The 24,194-nt window shown below is 40.5% G+C and overlaps 1 protein-coding gene across 5 annotated transcripts in view; it reads right to left on the bottom strand.

Moving 5' to 3' along the window:
• PAM (peptidylglycine alpha-amidating monooxygenase) overlaps positions 1–24,194 on the bottom strand; it is a 290,095-nt gene that overhangs the window by 69,147 nt on the left and 196,754 nt on the right. For 3 of the 5 annotated variants that reach the window (XM_040342875.1, XM_040342893.1, XM_040342884.1), the window contains exon 15: positions 19,913–20,227. The exons of the other annotated variants lie outside the window; for them this stretch is intronic. In XM_040342875.1, coding sequence (XP_040198809.1) covers positions 19,913–20,227 — 315 coding nt within the window. The remainder of the gene's footprint in view (positions 1–19,912; positions 20,228–24,194) is intronic. 5 annotated transcript variants of the gene reach the window in all.

Raw genomic sequence — 24,194 nt, 5'->3', positions numbered from 1 at the left:
ACGTATTCCTCTACCTATTTTTGGTAAAAAAAACTGCAATAAGCGTTTATTAGTTGGTTTTCAGAAAATTGATAGCGTTTACAAAATAGGGGATAGTTTTATTGCATTTTTATTAATTATTTTTTTCTTACTATTAATGGCGGCGATCAGCATTTTTTTTTGTGACTGCGACATTATGGCAGACACTTCGGACAATTTTGACATATTTTTGGGACCATTGTCATTTTCACAGCAAAAAATGCATTAAAAATGTATTGTTTACTGTAAAAATGACAATTGCAGTTTGGGAGTTAACCACAAGGGGGCGCTGAAGGGGTTAAGTGTGACCTCATTTGTGTTTCTAACTGTAGGGGGGTGTGGCTGTAGGTGTGACGTCATTGATTGTGTTTCCCTATAAAAGGGAACACACGATCAATGACGGCGCCACAGTGAAGACCGGGGAAGCTGTGTTTACACACAGCTCTCCCCGTTCTTCAGCTCCAGGGGACCGATCGCGGGACTCCAGCGGCGATCGGGTTCGCGGTCACGGAGCTTCAGACCAGGTCGCGACCCATGGCTGGGCACTTAAAGAGGACGTACCTCTACGTGCTTGTGCCCAGCCGTGCCATTCTGCCGACGTATATGTGCAGGAGGCGGCCCTTAAGTGGTTAATGCACCGTAACACATGATCTGCAGTGGCATTTATTTTGAACGGCATACCTTGCCAGTGCACTAAAGAGAATCAGAATGCATAGGTGCGAACACACCACAGTGAGCTAAAAAAATAATAATAATACATTTGTTGCTGGGCAGATTTAAAAAACGCAAAAAGCTAAAACACTACATGCTTTTCTGCAGCCTCTCCATTGAAAAAACAAAAAACTAATAGTGTCGCGTTAAAAAAAAAAAAAAAGTCATGGACCCTTTCCAAAAACAGAGGCACAAAAACATGCATTGATGTGTACATATTCTATAGGAATTCATGTTAAAAAAAAATGTCCTGCATTTCTAAAAAAAAAGCAACCAAAAACGCATTGATGTGAATGGAGCCTAAAATCTGGAAGCCAATCGATTTCTATGCAGAGCTGCACTATATTTTGCACTCTCTCGTCTTAGTAAATAACCCCCCATGGCAGAAACGTGATCGGTGAATATGACTAACTGCAATAATCAACACAAACATTTCTTTTGGATGCTTTCATTTATTAGGCCACCTGTTGAAACATTTTTTAAAATAGATCAAACTTATAACAAGCAATCTCTAATTTTACATAAAGCCTAAGGCTATTTAGCCTAATCTAAATTAAAGCGAACCGTCAATGATCAATTCCTAAAATCTGGACAGGTTTCCGATCCACCAAGACAAGAAGATATAACATATGCCCCTGTGGCACCAATGGCACATATTGAACATCTAATGACAAATGTGAAGACATGATAATTAGAATGGCGTACTAATTTAAGTGACCAAATGGTTATTAGAAAATTTTAAAGCTTTCAACTATAAATCACAATGCTGCGAGACGAGTGCCAAGTGAGCTCGAAGAAAGTGTTAAAACATGACTGCCGTACTATTCATCGCCCTGCGAGTGCCGCATGAGCCAGCTATCACTGCTATATTGGTGTCTGATAAATTAGTTCACACCGTAATTATCTGCTCTCACTGCCAATTGTTCTGTCATGCCAAATAATTGTACTGCACAGAATTCTTTGTTTTCCTCACCAACAAAGGAATATCAGTAAAATACCAACACACAGACTGGAAAAGGGCATTCAGAAACAGTTTCTTTGTCCTTCTGAACTAAAAAGCAGTTCCATGTCATTTATTTCACATACCTATTTGAATAAACAGTGATTATAAAATGATTTTGTAAATGTCATAAGCATAAATCCTTAGACCCCTTTCACACTTGTGTGACTTGGGATTGCAAAATCGCATGACAAGTCATACCCCATGATTTCCAATGAGTACCATTAATATCTGGACGACTTCAAAGTAGTTGCTGCACTACTTTGGTCTGACTTTGATGCGTGATTAAAGGGTCACTAAAGGAAATTTTTTTTTTATCTAAATAGCTTCCTTTACCTTACTGCAGTACTGGTTTCATGTCCTCATTGTTTGTTTTTGCTTTGAAGTTGCTGTAATTCTGCTGTGATCTCCACACTTCCTGCTCGTCTGTTTCCTTATAACCATCATACTGGGAGCTTTCTCACGGTGGTCTAAGCTGTCATTACTGTGTGTCTAAAACTTCCCAGAACCAATCAGATTCATTTTAAAAACAAAAACACTGCCCTGGATTTGTTTGTTTTTGTTCTGTATCTCTCTACTTCACAGAAACATGAAGCCAGTTTAAAAGTGAAAGTGAAACTAGAGGCACATTATATGATTGATCTACTTTTAATCATTTTTAAAAGAAAGGAATCAGTTAACTTTTATGTCTCTATACCCTGTAAACAGTCATTTCAGCCAAAAATGTTTTTCCTTTAGTGACCCTTTAAGGCCTTGATTAAAGTCACGTCGAAGTCGCTCGACTTTCAAGTCAAAGGGGACTTAAAGCTCAACCAGGATAGAAAAATGATCCCTTGCAATGGGGCAGTGCCTGGATTTTACTGTTTACTGATTTTACTAAAGAGTAACACTTTAAGCTGGCCATAGAGGATTGTTCATTTTATTTTTTGTTTAGCCAGTGAGTTGAACAAAAAAAAAAAAAAAAAAAACAGGATTCCTCCATCCACCTGTTTCTCCCCCCCCCCCCCCACCGAGACCGATCATCGGCTACAGTTGCTGATCGACAACTTATCCACTGAACAGAGGTCAGTCTAAAGATCAGCCAGGCTTGGATGAAGATCGGGCCATCCATGCTGAAAAGCTTGAACTTCAATCTATCTATAGCCAACTTTATTGTTTACATCTACGTTAAAAGGTGTTGTAAAGGTAAACGTTTTTTCACCTTAATGCATTCTATGCATTAAGGTGAAAAAACATCTCAGCATTAGCGACCCTCCCGAGTCCCCTGTTTACTTACCTAACCCTTCGAAAGTCCCGCGCCGTGAACGCGCAGGCTTCTCAGTCTGCTTTTCGACTCATTCATTGGTTGATTGAAAGCAGCGCAGCCATTGGCTGGCGCTGCCGTCATTCACTTTCAATGACGCCGCGCACCGGTGGGCGGGGCCGAGTGATACAGTGAGCGGCTATGGCTGCCGGCTGTATCACAGGAGCACGCCTGCAAGAATCACCATGCGAGCTTGCATGAAGGTGATGAGCTCTTGCGAGGGGGAGACGAGACAGCAGCCGAGGGACGCCAGAAGACCAGGTTCGGGGCCACTCTGTGCAAAACGAGCTGCACAGTGGAGGCAAGTATAACATGTTTGTTATTTAAAAAAAAAAAAATTCCTTTACACAATTCCTTTAAGGTAAAACAAATTCCTTCCCAAACCCCAATGGCAACCTCACAAAATAATCTGACTCAAAAAGCTGGTATATATTTTATAAGAGTACATAAATGGAAGTAACCCTTCAATTCATGTTTGAAATCTATCTAGCATGTTCTGTAGAACCAGCTTCTGTGGGAGGAAAATTTAGCAGTTTTGCCACCGCTGGCCAAATCTGTGGCACAAAATTCAGAGCGAAATAAAAAATGCATGGGAATAAACAGTCCAGCAAATGTTTTGATAGTTGAAATTTGGATTGAACTTGATTTCACAGGCACTGTGGTTGTTTTGATCATTTCCACTTCAATTTTGATGGTTTGGTCGCTTGATACCAGAAGCTGATTAAAACGATATATGCCAAAAAGCTGCGGATCCTTCAATTCAGTTAACAATTGGCATGTTCATGGCTAGCATTAGAAAAAAAAAGACTCTTTCAGAGCTACAGACTCAATCCCTTTCTTCTTCAGCTCCATGGACGCCCCTTTTCCTTTTGGAGTGCCCTAAAAGTAAACAGCATAGTACTAAATATCGGATCACTATTTCTACTAAGTAGATTAGTACTCTTACAGTTCAGCTTACAGTGCATTTCAACCCTTGGTTCCATTACTTAAAGACTACCTAACAGCCATATTTATGGATTTTTTTATAGAGGTTTGACATTAAAAGTACCGCTATGTAAGCCTACATATCCCTGCACACATAGGTGTTAACAGGGGTATAAGAAGAGGAACGTTTAGAGGCGGACATAAAAAAAAAACGCAAAGGCGCGTCAGGAGAGGAGCTGAAGAGCAGAAAAAAATGCTGAATGCGCCTAAATACTAGATGCATCTAGCGCTTGGGTATTAATGCATTTCCTTGGCCAGAACAAATTAATATTCTGACCAATGGGATCCATTAATGTGGACGTTCACGCAAAAGCCAAGGCTAAACCTACTCCCACATTCTAGGACTATTCTATCTAACCCTGTTATAGGAAGGTTTGTATATTACCCATTCTGAAGCCACTCCAATGCGGTCTCATGATCCACTGTCAGCAACGGCTTCAGTGTAGAGAAGGGACAGCCGACAATAGATGCCCCACAGTAAGCCTATGGGTGACGTCATCTCTCAGGCATTTGCATCTGGTGTCGGCAATCTCCCCTCTTCACTGCAGCTGGCCGCAAGGGTGATCATGTGGCTGGACCAGATTGCCTTCAGAATAGGAAAGTATACACATCATTTTTTAATGGGATTATGTAGAATAGGCTTAGAATGGGGGTTGGAGTAGGTTTAGCTTTAGATAAATTTTTACTTAACTTCCACTTTAATGCTCGACACACTTCAACGTCTGCGCAATACATGGCTATTACCACTTTTTTGAAGCAGCTTCAGAGGGGCTAATCAGACGCCCTGTGTGCATGAGGCCTTATAAAGAGTTTTTATTCCTAAATACTGATTCTAGTACACACGAGCCGAATGTCAGCCGGTTCACTAGAAACCGGCCGACATTCGGCCCGTGTATATGGCAGCCGGGCCGGCTTCTGTCGAAGGCTTGTGACTGAGGTGGAGATTGTGAAGTCACCTGCCTCCCTGTCCACCTTAGCCAGAGGAAGCAATGTATTAATTCATATAATACAAAGCCTCCTGTGAATGGCTGACCAGTGCTCAGCTCAACTCGATTTTGTTTCCGGAGCAGAACGTGAAGTCCCTGTACCACTGCCGCAATACAGTGCTGTATACTGTTCCTAGCTGATACTACATACAAATGTATACAGCGCACATAGCCACCGCATGTGTCAGGCCGGGTACACACGAACAAACATGTACGGTGAAAGCGGTCCGTCGGACCGTTTTCACCGTACATGTCTGCCAGAGGGCTTCTGCACGATGGTTGTACACACCATCGTACAGAAGTCCGCGCGTAAAAATTACGCGGGGCGTGTCCGCGTCGTCGCCGCGGCGATGACGCGGAGACGTGGGCGGGCCTGCCATTTAAAGGCTTCCACGCATGCGTCGAAGTCATTCGACGCATGCGAGGGACGGCGGGCGCCTGGACATGTACGGTAGGTCTGTACTGACGACCGTACATGTCCGAGCGGGCAGGATTCCAGCGGACGGTTTTAAAACACGTCCAGGAATATTTGTCCGCTGGGAAAAGGCCCGGCGGGCAAATGTTTGCTGGAATTCGGCCCGCTCGCGCCCACACACGACCAAACATGTCTGCTGAAACTGGACCGCAGACCAGTTTCAGCATACATGTTTGGTCGTGTGTACGGGGCCTTAGTGAAATAAATTAAAGGTTTTTAAAAGGTTTTTTTTTTTGTCTTTTTTATTTTATTTTTTATGAAAAAGTCCTCTTTACGATAGAATGCCACAACACTTCCGTTTTTTGCACGTAATGATATGCTCTGTTAAATCAACCAAATTGTGAGTACTCCTTTGACTAAACAATAAAAGCTGAATATTTTAAAACGTTGCTACACTATTTTGGACCCTTTTTCTCCTCCATATGGGACAACCACTGGGAGCATCACCAGGATCACAGCAGGACGTACTATTGCCAGAGTGCTGCACAGTGGCATACACTGAACGCTGTAAACCCCAAGTTGTGAAAATCCGGTGAGTGCGGGCCATATAGGAGCACAGTTTGAGGGGGTCACTGTGTGAAATAAAGAACTAGACGTTCACAAAGCACTTTTTTCATTTTTTTATTTATTTATATATATTTTTTTACCTATATATATTTATATATTTTTTTTCTGTCAGTTCATTTTATGCACACATTTGGATTGGATATCACCAGTAATCCATATGAGGCACAAGGACTTTATTAATGTGCACTATTTCATCTGCATTTGATCATTTTATTGTATTTATGTTTTTTTTTCACATAGTAAGCATAGGTGCACTTTATAAAAAAATAGGATAAATCCAATATCCACATTATCAATATTGTACTTTACATTCACATATTAATGTAGTGCCATTTCTACCTCTATACCTCACTCTTTACGAATTAGCACTTTGAAATAAAAACCTTTTCTTAAAAAAAATTGCTAAGCTGGATTTACGGTAGTTTCCTCTTTCTGCCTGTTTTTTACTTCTATGGTATAACAATTTTTGACTAGCTATCCGATTATATCATTTGAAATTACATTTCATTTTCTAGCGTCACATTAATTTTTCATTTACTGTTCAGTATTCTGTTCTTGGCTTTGCTTTATAATTATGCCACTACACAAAACATTTTAATACACAAATATTAAGAACAAGATTTTATCCATTTCTCACAATAATATGCACTAGAAGAAAAGACCAATCTTTTCTCTCTTGGCACAGTTTAATGGTTTCTTCCATCCACCCTCATAAACAAAGACATGCAGCCCCTCAGGAATGCACCCATGCTTTATTTTTCAGTTGCGGTAAAAACTTAACCCTGTCACATTCGGTGGGCACTACTGCCTCCAAACATGACTCATTAAAGTTATTGGGGCAACACATAGTGGTCCTGTTTTTTTTAGGATTAAAGAATGAAGTTCATCTTTCTAAAAAAAAAAAAAACATTTTTGCAGGCAAAAAGTGCATTCACGTTCTATGCACACTATGGGGGTTATTTACAAAAGACAAATACACTTTGCACTACAAGTGCAAACTACAAGTGCAAAGTGCACTTGAAATTGCAATGAAAGTCCAGTCGTCGTAGATCCGAGGGGGACATGCAAGGAAAAAAAAAAAATTGCCGCCTATTTCCAGCAACGGCACTGTCAAAAGCGGTGCGGCGCAGCACCGATTCCAAAAATGTGTTTCTGTATTACTTTTGGCAACTTCAGGGGCGATTTGAATAGACATCTTGTGAATAAACCTACACAGATCTTTTCAACTCTCCCCCGAAGCCAGGCTAAAATACCGGTTTGAAATTGTGTGTTCTGCTGAACTCTGTGGGAACCTGGGCTAAAACCTGATAGCTGATTGGTTATTATGCACAGCTGCACCAGATTCTGTGTGAACCAGCCCCCCCCCCCCCCCCAAGGCTAATGGACAAAGTCATTTTTACAAGCAGGGATGCAGACAGCATTCCTTACTCCTAAACTAAAAAAAAAAAAGATTTAGATATATCTAAAGATGGCTTTTGATATACTGTATCTGAATTTGACATTCCACCACTGTGCACTTATCAACTTTGTTCCTATAAATAGCCAAACGTATTCCTTCACTGTCCAAATTTTAGAATGTTTGCCAGCCAAGTAAAAGTGACACAGCTGTCGTTCGGGTCACAAAGCACGGTGCAGGTGAACTTTTAAAGCTGAAGTTTATCCAAAATAACATAAGCTATACACTAGATTTTTGATAGAATGCCTGTATGAAAATTCTTTGTACATTTGATGATGAGACAAACGTTGTTTGAAAGTACTTCAACCTTGGTTTGCTCTATAAGACCCCACTTCTCTCCTCCAGGGTGGAAAGCATCAGGTAAAAAAAAAATGAACGAGATCTCGGCTTTGTTTACATCCGTGGCCCTGACGTGACGTCATAACGTCGTGCCCGGGCCTCCGACGGTCATAGAGATGACTGGTGACCATCTGGTCACTGGAAATCTCTATGCTCTTCATTCAGCAGCGTATTCTTTCTTCGGGTACCCGATCGCGCATGGGAGAGCCCGGAGAAGCACCAGAGGGTGGCGGCGGGTGTCAGAACTAACAAGCGGCTAAACTGATGCTATGATTGTTCTTACGGTGCACAGAATCGCCGGCTGAAAAAGATATCTGAATGAAGTCTGCAGCTGTAGGCTTCTTTTAGACATACCCACTGAAAGTCAATCACGTCATATGACGTCCTTGGACTGGAGGTGGTTAAGGAACTCAGTCAGGTGATAGCTAGACCGTTGTTCCTAATTTTTATTAGGTACCAGCTGATTGGAAAAAAGACAACGTGGTACCAATATTTAAGATGGGGACGAGAAACCTGGAAACTACAGACCTGTCAGCCTAACATCAAAAGTTTGAAAATTATTGGAGGGGATGAGAAGAGTTTGTATTATCAGTAGCATTCAGCATTGATGCATGAAGGATTGTTCTTGCCAGACCAATCTGTTAACATTTTATGAGGAAGTGAGCTACCATCTAGATAAAGGTAGGCCTGTAGATGCGATATATCTGTATTTTGCAAGGGCATTTTATACAGTACCCCATAATCGTTTACAAACGGAGGTCTGTCAGCATGAACCAAAGGTATGTACCTGAATAGAAAACCAATTACAGGGGCATGTCCAAAGGGTGGTGATAAATTATGAGCACTTACAATGAGCTGGGGTGGTAAGTGGGGTAACCCAGGGATCTGTCCTGGGACCAATTCTGTTCAATTTATTCATAAATGATAGGATGATATAAATAAATCTCAGTGTTTGATGATGCTACAAAGCTAAACAGGGCAATAACTTCACAGCAACATGTGGAACCCCTAAAGTAGGACCTAAAATAATGGGTTGGGCAACTACATGGCAAATGAGGTTTAATGTTGAAAACTGTAAAGTAATGCATTTAGGTGCTAAAAATATGAACGCAAATTACTTGCTAGGGGGAGAACCATTGGGGGGGAAAAGATCTGGGGGGTCCTAGTAGATGATGGGGTCAGAAAATACATCTAATGCCAAGCGGTTACAAGCAAAGCTAGCAGAATATTAACATGCATTAAAAAGGAGATTTACTCCAGGACATAAAACTATTATTCTGCTACTTCACAAGATTCTGGTTCAGCCACATCTTGAAAATGTCGTCCAGTTCTGATTACCAGTCCTCAGGAAGGAATTGCTGGAACTGGAGAGAGAGTCCAGAAAAGGGAAGCAAAGCTAATAAAAAGGGACTGGAGGACCTCAGTTAGGTGTTAAGAAGCATTAACATATTCTCTCTGGAGATAGGAACGCTTGAGAGAAGATAGGAAAGCGATCTATAAATACCTTACTGGTGACCCTAGCATAGGATAAAATATTTTCAGAGAGAGGGAGTTTAAAAAGACATGCGGCTATTCATTGAAACTGGAGGAGAAGCGGTTTGACTTTAAACTGCGAGAGAGTTCTTTACCGTCAGAGCGGTGAGGATATGGAACACCCTTCCACAAGCAGTAGCATTAGTAGGAAGTGTAGTTTACATTTTTTTTTTAATGGACATCTTAATGACCGCAACATACAGGGATATGGAATTTAATACTGACAAACACACGTTGAACTGGATGGACCGATGTCTTTATTCAACCTTACCAACTATGTAATTATGTAACTTTTACCAATGAGGAAGAGACAACTCTCTGCTGTGCCCCTCCAGTGCTCACAGGAGCAACAGGCTGTGCAGGGGTATGCGAGAGGCTGACTCAGTCCCCCAGTAGCTCTCCAAGAGGATGAACCAGCTGCCGTCCAGGCATCTGAGTGGATCCCAACTTCAAAGTTGAGACCTCTCTAGAGCACAGACTGATTCAGTGACGTCAGCTGACAGCGCACTTTAGCCCATTATCGACAGGTCACAGGTGTGCAGAATGAAGTGCATTCCTGTGATCCATAAGCTTAGGACCTTCTCTAATTTCCACCATTTTGGTCTCATAAATAAACCTTTTAATGCAAAAAATACCTGTTCAAAATGACATTCATGTTTGGAAGCAATAATGAGAAAATTAAGCAGGTTCAAAAATTGTTCTCAAACTAAACTTTAACTGTAAAAGTGGCTTTCGTTTGGGAAAAATTTTACATATTGTAATGAAACTGGTTTTATACATCTGGAATTTATTTCAAATAGCAGGTCTGGATGAAATTTTAAGGGCTTTTGAACAAAAATAGTTCACTCAATGATGACAAAGAATGCTCTGACAACAATTTTTCTAAATTTTCAACGATAATGTAACCGTTTATGGTTAACTAGAATGTCTATTTAGCCCTTCTTGTTGTTACCTTGGACCAGAAGTTAATCAGTCCCCATTTTAAAGAGCGACTCCACTTTTGTTAAGGAAAAAAAGCATTCTTCATCTGGGTGATCTATGTACGTTGCAAGGATTTTAACAAACTCTGTTGCAGATTCCTACCCTTTGTTAATCTGAAGAAATAGCCGTTTGTCTGTCCATGTGCTTCTGTATGGGAGTGGTTTCATAATTATCAATCAGCTTCTGCCCCTGCATGGCTCTAATGAGTAAAATCGCAGGGTCTGCTTCCCTTTAGATGCGATTTCCTATTGCAAGAATTACATTTTTGTTGCAAGGGATGCCTGATATCGGACTTGTATCTTAGTGTAGACTTTTGGAAAAGTCAGTGAGCCAATCACACAAGAAGGAAATTATGTTTCTGGGGGGGGCGTTCTGTACACATTCTGTGTACAGAACACCTCCAGGTAGCCATATTGCATTGCATTTTACAGATTACAGTGCGAAAGATCATTTTTTATAACATCCAATTACAATATGACTATGATGCAGGAATTGGCAAGGTCTGCATCCCTTTAGACATGATCTCACCAAGAATTACATTTTGTTGCAGGAGGTACCAAATATATGACTTGTATCGTAGTGAAGACTTCTGAGAAAATCAGCAAGCCAATCACTCAAGCAGGAAATTATATTTTCAGGGGGCGTTCTGTACATCACCTGTGTACAGAACGCCTCCAGGTGGCCATATTGAATTGCATTTTACAGAAAATTTGCAATTGTATACGCTATATATTTTTTTATTTGCCATTTTTTTTCTCACAAAAGTAGAGTTAACCTTTAAAGATAAAGGGAATTTGGGAGTGGTTAAAGCGGAGCTCCACCCTAAAGTGGAACTCCCGCTGATTGGAACCCTCCCCCCCTCCGGTGTCACATTTGTCACTTTTCAGGGGGGAGGGGGATGCAGATACCTGTCTAAAGACAGGTATTTGCACCCACTTCCCGGGCAGACTGCGGGCATGACGTCACCTCCCGTCCTGTTGTGTTCTGGGAACATTCGGCTCCCAGTACAATGCGGGAGCCAATCGGAAGGCGTAGCGCGACTCGCGCATGCGCCGTAGGGAACCGGGCAGTGAAGCCGGATCGCTTCACTTCCTGGTTCCCTCACCGAGGATGGCGGGGGGGGGGCAGCAGAGTGACGAGCAATGACTCGTCCTCTGCTGCGGACGGCGCTGGACTCCAGGACAGGTAAGTGTCCTAATATTAAAAGTCAGCAGCTGCAGTATTTGTTGCTGCTGGCTTAAAAAAAAAAAATCAGCGTACATCCGCTTTAAGTAGATTAGCAAAAGACAATAGGAAGGGCTGAATCTACTCAGTCCACAAAAACACTGTTGTCAGCCCACAATAGGAAACCAAGAGCGGCGTACATTTATGGCAGGTCCGCAAGTATTTGCAGGGTCTGTAGGAATAAAACATGAGTAGATGTGCATGTATTACAAAGATGTGCTGCCTATGTGTTTTTTAATTTGCCATTACATACGCTTTAAAGAACGAAGTCAGCATTGGATGGCCCCCATATTTACATCTTCCCTTTAACGCGGAGTAGATTCAATCCCAAAAGCATGGAAGTATTCCAGCAATCATCTGACATCCACAAATATTTTTATAGTTGATGTTTCATTTCTACAAATTGCTGGCTTAGTCACTGGAATCTGCGGGAAAGGAAACTGCTCTTTTCAGTTCTTGCAATTATATGGCTTGCTGGCACTCCATGTAGAAAACAAGGGGAAAAAAATGCATCCGTTCACCCAGAGCATAATGTACTGCAGAGAATTGTACAGGCAGACCTCCTTTGACTTTACTGAAAGTATTTGAAGTGTAAATGTAACCTAGAAACAAGTGGGAATGTTCACATTACTTTTACACCTGAAATTTCCTCATAATATAAAGCCTCAATCTGACATTATATAAAAGGGTTTTATCACCAAAGCTGAATAACATAAAATAACTAACATAGGAATCAAAAAAATAAATAAAAAATTCATAACCAAAGTTAGCTTTATAAAATGGGCCGGGCCAGCCCCCCCTCCCCCCAAACGCAAACTGACATTTCCGTCAGAATTGGATTATAGTGGCAAGTCCTCCACTGGCTGCTTCAATTATGTGAGCACTGCAGTAGTGATTGGTGAGCTCTCTGGTACAATTCCACCTATATTACAATGCAGTGCAGAAAATATATGTACTAAATTTGCTCAATCTTCAGCTACAATACAATGTGAGTTCTAAAGCACTCTTTTAAAAAAAATCAGCACCACTCCAATACATTTCCCATGTTATATTTCTTTAAAAAAAATACTGATCCACCAGAAATGCAGACAGCACCTAACTTCCTGTAGTAGGCTGGCAACACTGCCGTTGTAGCAGTGAAGTCACAATCAGGGTTGTCAGTCCTGCCTGAGTTCTCCTCTGCTGGACTACAACACACCACCCCCTCGCCTCATTTCCATAACTCCTCCTTGTTTACATTATGTTGTCTCTCTTTTTCTATTTCAACGCAGCAAAGGCGGAATCATCAACATGCTAAAGAAAATACAGTGCCTTGAAAAAGTATTCATACCCCTTGAAATTTTTCACATTTTGTCATGTTGCAACCAAAAATGTATTTGGATATTATGTGATAGACCAACACAAAGTGAAAGGAAAATATTAAAAAAAATTCAATTTTTTTTTACAAACAAAAAACTGAAAAGTGTGACATGTATTTGTATTCAGCCCCCATTACTCTGAAATCCCCAACCAAAATCTAGTGGAACCAATTGCCTTTAGAAGTCACCCAATTAGTAAATAGAGTCCACCTGTGTGTAATTTAATCTCGGTATAAATACAGCTGTTCTAAGCTCAGAGGTTTGTTAGAGAACCTTAGTGAAACAGCATCATGAAGGCCAAGGAACACACTAGACTGGTCAGGGATAAAATCGAAGAAGTTTAAAGCAGGGTTAGGTTATATAAAAAAAAAACTTTCGACCATCTCATGGAGCACTGTTCAATCCACCATCCGAAAATAGAAAGAGTATGGCACAACTGCAAACTTAACAACACATGGCCATCTACCTTTACTGACAGGACAGCCAAGGAGAGCAATCAGAGAAGCAGCAGAGAGGCCCATGGTAACTTTGGAGGAGCTGCAGAGATCCACAGCTCAGGTGAGAGAATCTGTCCACAGGACAACTATTGTTCTGCACGCCACAAATCTGGCCTTTATGAAGGAGTGGCAAGAATAAAGCCATTGTTTAAAGAAAGACATAAGAAGTCCTGTTTGCAGTTTACGAGAAGTCATGTGGGGGACACAGCATGTGGAAGAAGGTGCGCTTGTCAGATGAGACCAAAATTGTACTATTTGGAAATAAAAACAAAACGCTATGTGTGGCGGAAAACTTACACTGCTCATCACCCTGAACAAACCATCCCCACTGTGAAACATGGTGGTGGCAGCCTCATGTTTTGGGGTTCTTTTTCATCAGCAGGGACAGGGAAGCAGGTCAGAGTTGATGGGAAGATGGATGGAGCCAAATACAGGGCAATCTTAGAAGAAAATCTGTTTGAGTCTGCAAAAGACTTGAGACTGGGGCAGAGGTTCACCTTCCAGCAGGACAACAACCCAAAACATACAGCCAGAGCTACAAAGGAATGGTTTAGAATCATGGTCAGAATGGCCCAATCAAAGTCCAGACCTAAAACCCATTGAGACTCTGTGGCAAGACTTGAAAATTGCTGTTCACAGACGTTGTCCATCCAATCAGACAGAGGTTAAGCTGTTTTGCAAAGAAGAATGGGCACGAATGTCACTCTCTAGATGTGCAAAGCTGGTAGAGACATCCCCAAAACGATTTGCAGCTGTAATTGCAGCAAAAGGTGATTCTACAAAGTATTGACTCAGGGGTGCTGAATACAAATACATGCCACACTTTTCACATATTTTTCCTTCCTTTTCACAATTATGTGCCACTTTGTGTTCTATCACATAAAATCCCAATAAAATACACCTACGTTTTAGGTTGTAACATGACAAAATGTGGGTACAAATACTTTTTCAAGGCACTGCATAAAGTTAAGAGTTAACAGGATTTCTGGCAGGATCATAAAGTATATTTTACAACCACAATTTCAAAAATGTTGGGAGACTGTATAATCTACATAAAAACAGAATGTAATGATTTTCAAATCTCATAAACCAATCCTTAATTCACAATAGAAAACACATCAAATGTTAACTGAGAAAGTTTATCATTTTAAGAAAAAAATAAGGTCATTTTGAAATTGATGGCAGCAACAGGTCTCAAAAAAAGTTGGGATTTTGGGGGGGGTTGTTTGTGGCAAAGTACAACCCCAATTCCAAAAAAAGTTGAGAAAGGGTCATGGTTTATCACAGTGTAGCATCCCCTCTTTTTTTTTTATGTAATCTTTATTTTGAGAATTTTCAAAGAACATACATACAGTCAGCCAACATGGCTCAGAAAAAGGAAGACAAAGACATTACATGACATAACACATCGGGTCGTGTACCGGGTACATGTGTTCAGCATAGGGGTAGTAACAATCCAGGGGTGTACCTATCTCGGGGGACACATCCGGGGGAATGATTAACAACATATTGCAACCATGTTATAAATTCGCTCAGTCGTGGGTCACCCCTGTCGTCCCTGTCCGGCACACCCCTGTGGAGGGTAAATGCCTCCAAACAACCTTAGGAGTCAAATCATACCTCTGGGTATCAGACCCACAGACAATGAGGGAGTAGAGAAGGGAAACTTAAATAAAGGAGGGACCAACAACGAAATAATAAAATAGTGAAACAGTGCAAAAAACATAAATTGGGGGGGGGGGGGGGAGGGACATCTGCTATTTGCACTACGAAATGTAAAAACTGTAGCAAACCTGCCTAGGCTCTACCGCCCCTCTGCCTCTGAACCTCCAGCATCCCATGTCCTCTACTATCCGGCCCCCTCACCAGAGGAGGTCACAGCCGGAGAGGGCCCCGGCGCAAGCAGCTCATCCGGGCCTGCATAGTGTATCCAAGTGGCCCAAATGGAGTAGAATTTGTCATATTTGTCCTTACACTGCGCCATCCACTTCTCAGCAGCCATCCCCTCTTCTTTTAATACTCTAAACATCTGGGAAATGAGGGGACAAGTTGCTGGCGTTCTGTAAGAGGAATGCTGTCCCATTGTTGTCTAAGCATATGCTGCTCTAAAACCTGGATATATATCTTTCAGCACTGATGATGCCATTCCAGATGTGCAAGCTGCCCATTCCATACACACTAATGCACCCCCATACCTACAGAGATGCAAACTTTTGAACTGAGCGCCAACAAGCCAGGAGATCTCCCTCCTCTTTAGTCTGGAGGACACGGCACCCATAGTTGCCAAAACCAATGTCAAAATTTCCATTCATCTGACCACAGAACATTTTTCCACTTTAGAACAGACCATTTTAAATGAGAAGACAGCGGTTATTTCTGGATCATGTTCAGACATGGCTTCTTCGTTGCATAACAAAGCTTTAACTTGTCTTTTTGGATGGTGTTTAGAGACAGTGATTCTGAAAATATTCCTGAGCCCATGCAGTGATGTCCATTACATAATCATGCCTGTTTTTGATGCAGTGCCATCTAAAAGGAATGAAAATCACAGGCATTCAATATTGCGTTTTTGCCTTGTCCCTTTGCTCTTAGAGATTTCTCCAGGTCCTTTAACTCTTTTGAGGATATTATGTACATGATGATATATTTAAAGCCTTTGTAATTTTATGCTGAGGAACATTATTCTGAAATGGTTTTAGACAAAGCTTTTCACAGATTGAGGAACCTCTGTCCATCCTTACTTTTTCTATCCAATCATGTTACTGACCCATTGCTAATTAACCTAATTAGTTGCAAAATGTTCTTGCAGTTCTTTATTAGTACCACTTGGGCCCCTTTCATACGAGCTGTCTGATCGGGTCCGCCTGTCAGTTTTTCAGGCGGACCTGATCGGACCTACAGTCATATGACATCGTCCCAGAACAAGAGAACCACCCTGACGCCATCAATCGTCTATATGGCGGGTGGGAAGTGGTTAAAATTGTACATTTTCCATTGAAAATAAAATATGGGTTTATGAGATTTGTAAACCATCACATTCTGTTTTTATGCATTTACATTTTTTGAATTGGGGTTGTAGTTTTTTTTTGATTCTTCTGACCTTCCAATTGTAACAAGCTTCTAGCAAAAACTGAAAGCTTTACATGGGCTGTTCTGTAAAAAGAAAATCCTTTCAGTAATGGTCTACTACTGCATATACAATCACCACTTAATATGGAAACTTTTACTCTAAGAACTTGCAAATAAACCAAATCATCAGCTGGCTAGAAGTATTCCATATTTTTAAACATCACATATAGTATAGTGCAAATATAGAAGGCAGAGTTTCACACAGCACACAGAACCCTTCATACCAGTCCTTGTCCCACAAAAGACCTTACAATCTGATATTCCTATCAAATTTATACAAGCACGCAGCTACAGATACATACTTCAGGACCAATTTGATCTGAAACCAATTAACGTACCAATTTGCCAATAGTGGGAAATAAAGCTACACAAACATGTGAAAACTAATTCCTTACAGCTGGTGTTCCAGGTGGGAAACAAACTCGGGACCACAGTGCTGCCGGGCAACAGAGCTAACCGCTAATAAAACATACAAGAAATGTATTAAGCAAAGACAAGTATTTGCTAAATGCACCAATTTATAGAGAAAAATTAGCAATTTACAATATTTAAAGACCATATGAAAAAAAAATTTAAAATCATCTTGCATTGAGTTACTGGCCAGGCAAGCTCAGCTCAGAAACACTGATTAACAATAAGTCCTTAGGGTGATGCTTTCTAAGTAATTGTGTTTTTAGAAAAATAATGCTTTTTGTGATGGGCAGAGCAATTTCCATTTAGAACTGGTCTTAAAAGATGCAGAATTCAATTAACTTAGAAACAATTGTGAGTTTCAATTGAAAAGACTTAAGCAAAACAGTGGTATCACCATAAGGGACCATGAAGATGGTCATTTCTGAAGATGTCGGAGCCACACCTAAATCTTTCAGCCTAATCCACGAAATGTACAAAGCATCTGAACAGGACATGCTCCTATAAAGATGCTTGTACTGCGCTCTGTGAAAAAGAAAAGCATGTCTGTGCACTGTAGGAACAAAGCAGAAAAAAACCTCATAAATAATAACCATTCTAATGTCAAACAGTGAAGATCATAATGGAGAGCACTGCTGGGTATTTACTAGGAAAACAATCATTAATGTGTCATTAATCTCTTAATAAAATGAACCACTTAAAACCATAAGCTATATCATCAAAAACAGTGTCTTATTAGTAAATTTGGCACATTGCTTTGACGTGTTAGAAATAATGCTATCTAGGTTTTCGGTCTATCAGAACCATCATGCAGTACAAGCTCTTACTGCTATAGGTTTGAACACATGAAGAGCAGAAAAAAAATAATGAAAATAAAACAGGAATGTAGTGAATGATTAATATGAGAAGGAAAGATGTATTTGGAAACATTGACTTGGCAGCCGGTGATGTGAAGACAGCCTGCAGAGCAGCCCACGCACAGATGTCTGCCATGCATACATATTGCTTACTTTTAAAAGGATAATCGCCACATGCCATACTATTATCTGGCTTTCCACATTAGCGAGAAAGACTAAACACAATCAATATCGTAGAGACCACAACACGAATTAAAACAAAAGGCAATGCCGTCAAGGTTTGCTGCCATAGAAACCTGAAGGGAATGAGTCAGGATTTCAAAATTACACTGTGGAAACAGACCTGACAATAAAGGGCCATTTAATAAAACAGAAACTTCAGAGGCTGCTTTAAGGCTGTGTCCTGTGCCCTTTACAATTGGCTTACTACACTTCATTTTGCAAATAACATCCACTGGTTAAAAGAAAGCCTATTTATGTCTGTTAGAAATGTTCTGCTGTGCAATTAGCAGTTGGGGGGGTTAGACATCTATTGAAGCATACATTCTACAGAAGGACCATTATCTGTATAATAGAATTTCAGTAGCTACTGTACGTGCATGTATGTCATTTACTCCAAGACTGTAGACGTCAGAAAAAAGGGGGAACTGCATAAAATGTGACATACTGTGAATTGGACAAAATGCACATGGCTGTATTATGGGTTGATTTTAGTTTATACAGTAAAAGATGGTGGGACTCAAATTAAGAGAGTAAGAAGGAAAGTGGAGAATTTCCAATAGCAGCCAGGTTTTAGCAGCTGTTTTTCTGGCAGCTAAATGGCAGAATGTTCAGATACACAAAAATCATTAAAAAGATAAAAAGGGACATTAAAGTGGAAGTGAGCTTAACTCGTATGTGGCTAGCCTCAGAATGAGAAAATACAGCCATTTGGTTGTCATGCACAACACAATTTTCAAGTAAAGCAAATCATGCCATAACTCATGATTACTCAACCCTTTCTATTATCAAGAGCAGGGGTCTCCAAACTATGGCCCAAGGGACACATCCAGACTACTACAAGATTTTGTGTGGCCCACAGACAGTCCATGAAAATACCATAGCTGGCAGCGGATGCCCAAGTCTGTGTATTGTAATACAGAGACCGATGCATTCACTGCTAGCCACCTGTGACTCCCCTCTAGTCCGCAGTGTCAATTTACACCCCTTCACTGTGGTCATTTTCTAGAACAGCCTGCATCCTAGCAACCAATGATGTGTAAGATTCACCCCTCATGCCCTGCCACATGAAAGGTAAGGGGGAACACTGCTGGGCACATATGGATGCAAGGACAACTCTGTAGGACCCACACTGCTGTAAGGGGGGGACACCACTGGACACGCATGAACTTAAGGGGAGGAGGTGCTGCTGGGCAAACATTAAGGTAAGGGGGGACCAGACTGTGCAAACATTAAGGTAAGGGGGGACCAGACTGGGCAAACATGGAGGTAAGAATGGACTTGGCTGGACATACATGGATGCAAGGAAGGACTAGGCTGAGCACACATCGATGTAAGAGGGACTCTGATAGGCACTCCTGGATGTAAAGGGTGGACTGTTTATAAACTAAAACCAACTTTTTCCCCCCCCAAATATTTGTAAAATATATGATGAAAATTTTGGAGACCTCTGATCAAGAGGATAAATAACAGCCATGATGCCTATGGTGGCAAACAGTATTTGTAAAGGGCCGGGGGGGGGGGGGGGCTTCAAAGAAACAACATCTGATCTCTGGTCCTTCTGCAATTTAACAATGGCCAATTTGATTTTAATAGTAAGCAGAATTGCAAATATAGCACCTAATCAGTGCTATAAATGCATAAATATTTCATGCACTTTTGGGGTGAAACTTTAGAATGGCACAAATCTTGATGGTGTCAAAGTAATATAAAGCTAGAAAGGGATTAGAAAAATATGGGGGTATATGGAGCCAACTATTTACAGTTCTGCCTCTGTTTTCTGTTACTTAGATACTTCCCTTCAGGTTTGGCTAATGTGGATGAAGCGTTTGCAGCAGCCATCATAGAATAATTCCCCACCAACCTCCTGGGTGCTGTCTGTCCACTCCACCAAGTTTAGCTTCCTGCACCAGTGACAGCATATTATTCCCTGGTGGTCTCAACGTGGATTCTAATCTGTGGAATTTGTGAATTCGATCTCTGACGAGAATCGTATCGGGCCTCTCCTTGTGTGCTAACACTTGTCTGGATATGTACCAGCCAGGGTCTTTCTTTTGCACCACATCAGCGATCTCCTCTACGAGATCAGAGTTTATAATATCAGTGGGGTTATATTTATGGACATGAACAACATCTTCCCTTTCGCCTAGCAGTTTGGAAAGGACGGAATAGAAATCACCTGTGCAGGGAGAGAACAGAAGAGATAAAAACAGAGAGATGGAAGATTAACACATCATAGTGGACACAAAAACGTCAGATCATTCTTATTACGTAGGCCTAACTCAGCCGTATTTCACAAACAACCATCTTTTAGCAGTGACATTTACATAGAAATGGCTGTGTCGGCCTGATGTTTCCAGAAGAAAGCAACACAAAGATTGTCCTTGGCGACTGTGACGGAAATGAAGCATGTTATTACTATACAAGGCGTGCTTCAGACAATGATGTTAACGGCACACTCACATCGACTTGAAGGCTATATTACTTTTACATCTTAAAATAATACATTTATGGAGGTCAGCACAGAGATCAGAATATATGTCACAGCTTGTACAGCGCAAATGTCACCAGGAAATAGAGCATATAAGAAAGCTTTGTTTTCAAAAGAAAGATAAGAAGATAACTCATTATAGCTACATATAGAAACAAATAAACCGAAGAGCTATTACTTTGCTAAGGAAATGACCAATATCCTAGGAAGATTATTCTCCTCCTAAGTGGCAGGTATATTTAAAGCGAAACTCTAAGCGGATATAAAAACACTACTAATTAAGGCAATTAATGCAATTGTGTATTCGTAAAAAAAAAAAAAAAAAGACACGCATTTTTAAACAAAAACAGTGTAAGTACTGACATTTGTCTTTGTAGCAGCCTTGTCACCCCCCCCCCCCGAAACTACAACTTAGACTGGAGAAGGGAGAGGCAGCACTAGGTGACTTTTAGGTGTCCTGCTTGTAAATATCATGACAGTAGGAGAGAGGGAGAGATGGGCTTTTCAGTCTCCTGCTTTTCCTTTACCATCCAATGACAGGAAAGGGGCAAGGGAGTGACTAGGCTGTTTTTCTGAACTGCAGTAAAGAAAAGTTGGGTTACAAGTCTTGATGCACCCTTTGGCAGAGCTTTGAAAAGCTCAGGACTGGATGGACCGAAAACATAAATTTGGGAACTCCCATTTGTATTTTTCTGTGTGTTTAGCTGTTTTCCTGGAGTTTAACTTAAACTCAGCAGTATATAGAGTCACACTAAAGCAAAGTCCAAAAGCAGTCATAAACATCAAGTGTGTGTAGGGATTGGTCATGTGGAGAAAGCTTCACATGGGTTTTTAAAGTATAAAGAGGAATCTCTTTTTTTATAAGCTAGGTGGTGTGCACAGAGAGGGATAGACCATGAATATGTTTTTTCTTTTTGATTTTAATGCTGGAATTGGGCTTTATCTCTCCTGCATCTACCTGAACTTTAGCTGGAATGACCCTTTAACCAAATCATTTTTCAGTTTGGCAAATGACATACCAAACTGACCCTGAAGAACCTTCTGACTATGCCATTAAAATACTAAAGGAATTATAGGAACTGGTAGGCTGAATTATTCTGGCAGTACATTCTCTGTAATATAGCTACAAAAGTACATAATCCGCTAGTAGGAATGAGACCTTCACAGAAACTCAAGAAAGGGATTCCATTCATTCAGGGCAAAGTGACAGGTTTCCTATAAGATGCCAGTGAGTGATGTCATTAGACTGTACTCAAGTAAATCAAATGGCTATTCTGGGTGGATCCTGGTAGATTAAAGCACTAAATCCCAGTAGAAAGCACTAAAAACTAGAACAACTAATGAAAGAATTATATCAAACATTCTGAGAGACAGCAATAAGTTTTAAAATGGGTGACAAGAGTATCAGTGGAGAATGATGTCCCAGTCACCCAGAAATGTCTGGCCACATTCCCTGCATTACTGGATCACTAAAACATTAAAGCCCCGTACACACAATCGGAATTTATGATGGAAAAAGTCAGACGGACTTTTCCATCGAGAATTCTGACTGTGTGTATGCCCCATCTGACTTTTTCCCGAGGAATTCCATCGGAGTTTAGATAGAGAACATGTTCTCTTTTACTCCGATGTAATTCCGTCGGAATTACGATGCGAGTTTTGTCGGACAAAGGTCCGATTGTGTGTGTGGGGCTTAAATCCACATGTACCAGTAAAATAGACCTGTGGTAAATGTTGGGAGAGCATTACATTTAAAATCAATTCCAGTTATTATATTTTTAGCATAAAGTGTTTTCTTTATACAAGTTACCTCCAGTGAAAACTTCATGTCAAAATGATAAGCAGCAGATTATATAGACAAAGACCTGTTAAGCCTAAAATTTACCCAGCTGTTTCACTGCAAGTCTCCCTATTGGTCCTTTAATATGAAGCATAAATGGCCAACAGGAAGATGGTAGTGCGATTGGGCAAGCTGGACTGGGGTTTTCAAAAAATTTGGCTGAATATCTCTCCAGGTCTGCTGATTCCTTGGGCATGCCATTTTCACCAAAATTAACCTCTATTTATGCATTCTCTCAATATATACTCAATTTGAATAGCCCCCATCTCTGGGAACTTTTAAACACTGGATCCTACAAAGAGGAAGATATTTTACTGAGCTTGAAGAACCCAAACCTGTAAAAATAAGGAGCATATAGGGAAAAGGGGGTATTATGTTGATAAAGTAGCAAAAGTAATGACATACCAGACAAAACCAAAGGTTTTCATTTTGGGTAGCTTGGTAAAAGAGGTAAAACTTAAGGAAAATGAAATGGTTAAATTTCTATTTTACATCTATTTTTAGGTCACTACTGTATGTTTCGAACCACAATCTGCATCGCTGGTAAGTGCTTTAAGAGTTGCTATGACTGCCTATTTCTTGCAGGTCTGTTCGCAAAAGGTGTGCTATTTCAGCCCTCTTGTTTTAGTTTGAGGGTATAAGGAATACACATAGGCAAAACACATATTTACATTAAACATCATGGACATGCACTTTAGTACAAGATCTGCCTATTCAATGTTAAAAACCAACGGCAGACAAAATGACCTTAATAGACTGTGTCATGTTTGCAAACAATCTTTTGCTTTCCAATTATTTGAACTAGACATTCAATACACAGACCTGGAAGATGAGTCCCTCAGGTGATATAATCTCATCTCAGAAAATAATTACCACGGTTATTAGCACACTGCCATAAGTAAATTATAATTAAGGAAAACACTTCTCCACCTGAAACACCTCGGTGAAGATGAGCAGCGAGGGGAGAACACTTTGCGTCAAACCACCTTCTGGGGACAAACCTTAACTCAGACTTTTTACTGGCAATGAAAACACAAAACAAGTAAAATGGTCCTAAAGACTTTCAATAACAAGAATGCCTATCCAGCACACAATACGCCAAATTCTTATAGTAACATTACTAGAATATTTTTAAGATGGCATACTCATTATAAAAGCTCTGACCGCACATAGTTTTGGAAAGCAAACTTATCTTAAAAAAAAAAAAATCTTCAGGTCACAAGGTTTATTTAATGATGGGCAAAAACAGGAGTGATGCAATTCCATTGCATCACTATGATTGGCAACCTTATAGGAATATGCAGGCGCTGTCAAGGGTGTCTGAATTTTTACTAAAAACAATTATTTTTGTTCCCCGACAAAAGGTTTTTCACTATGTCATTCCAGCAACTTCTGATTAACCCTCAGAATCGGAGAAAGACATTCAATTTATGTAGCAAGACTTACAATAGCCAAGCATGGGTATATGTCTTCCCAAGAACAATGGGTGGGGAGCTACTTGCCTAATGTGTGATGGGCAAGTACCTACTATGTTTTCTAATGTTAATGTTACCTGCTTAAGAGGATAAAGCAGTGTTTGAACAGGGAGCACTTTTATTCCTTCTACTGCGCAATTCCAACTTCCATTCCATAATTCTCATCAAAGCAACACATTGGGCCACTGGATTGGGCCTTCTGTATACCAATATTAGAGAAGCACATCATTGTGCTTTATAATTTTGTAAAAAGAACAATTATATGCAATAAGTAATACTGACGCTCCTATGAACAATGAATTACTTGTATACATACAAAGGAAATTAAAATATGAACAAG

Source organism: Rana temporaria, chromosome 1 (genome assembly GCF_905171775.1).
Source record: "Rana temporaria chromosome 1, aRanTem1.1, whole genome shotgun sequence".
Lineage (NCBI taxonomy): Eukaryota > Metazoa > Chordata > Amphibia > Anura > Ranidae > Rana > Rana temporaria.
The sequence above is the reverse complement of the archived record's forward strand: the minus strand, read 5'-3'. Positions and strand labels throughout refer to the sequence as shown.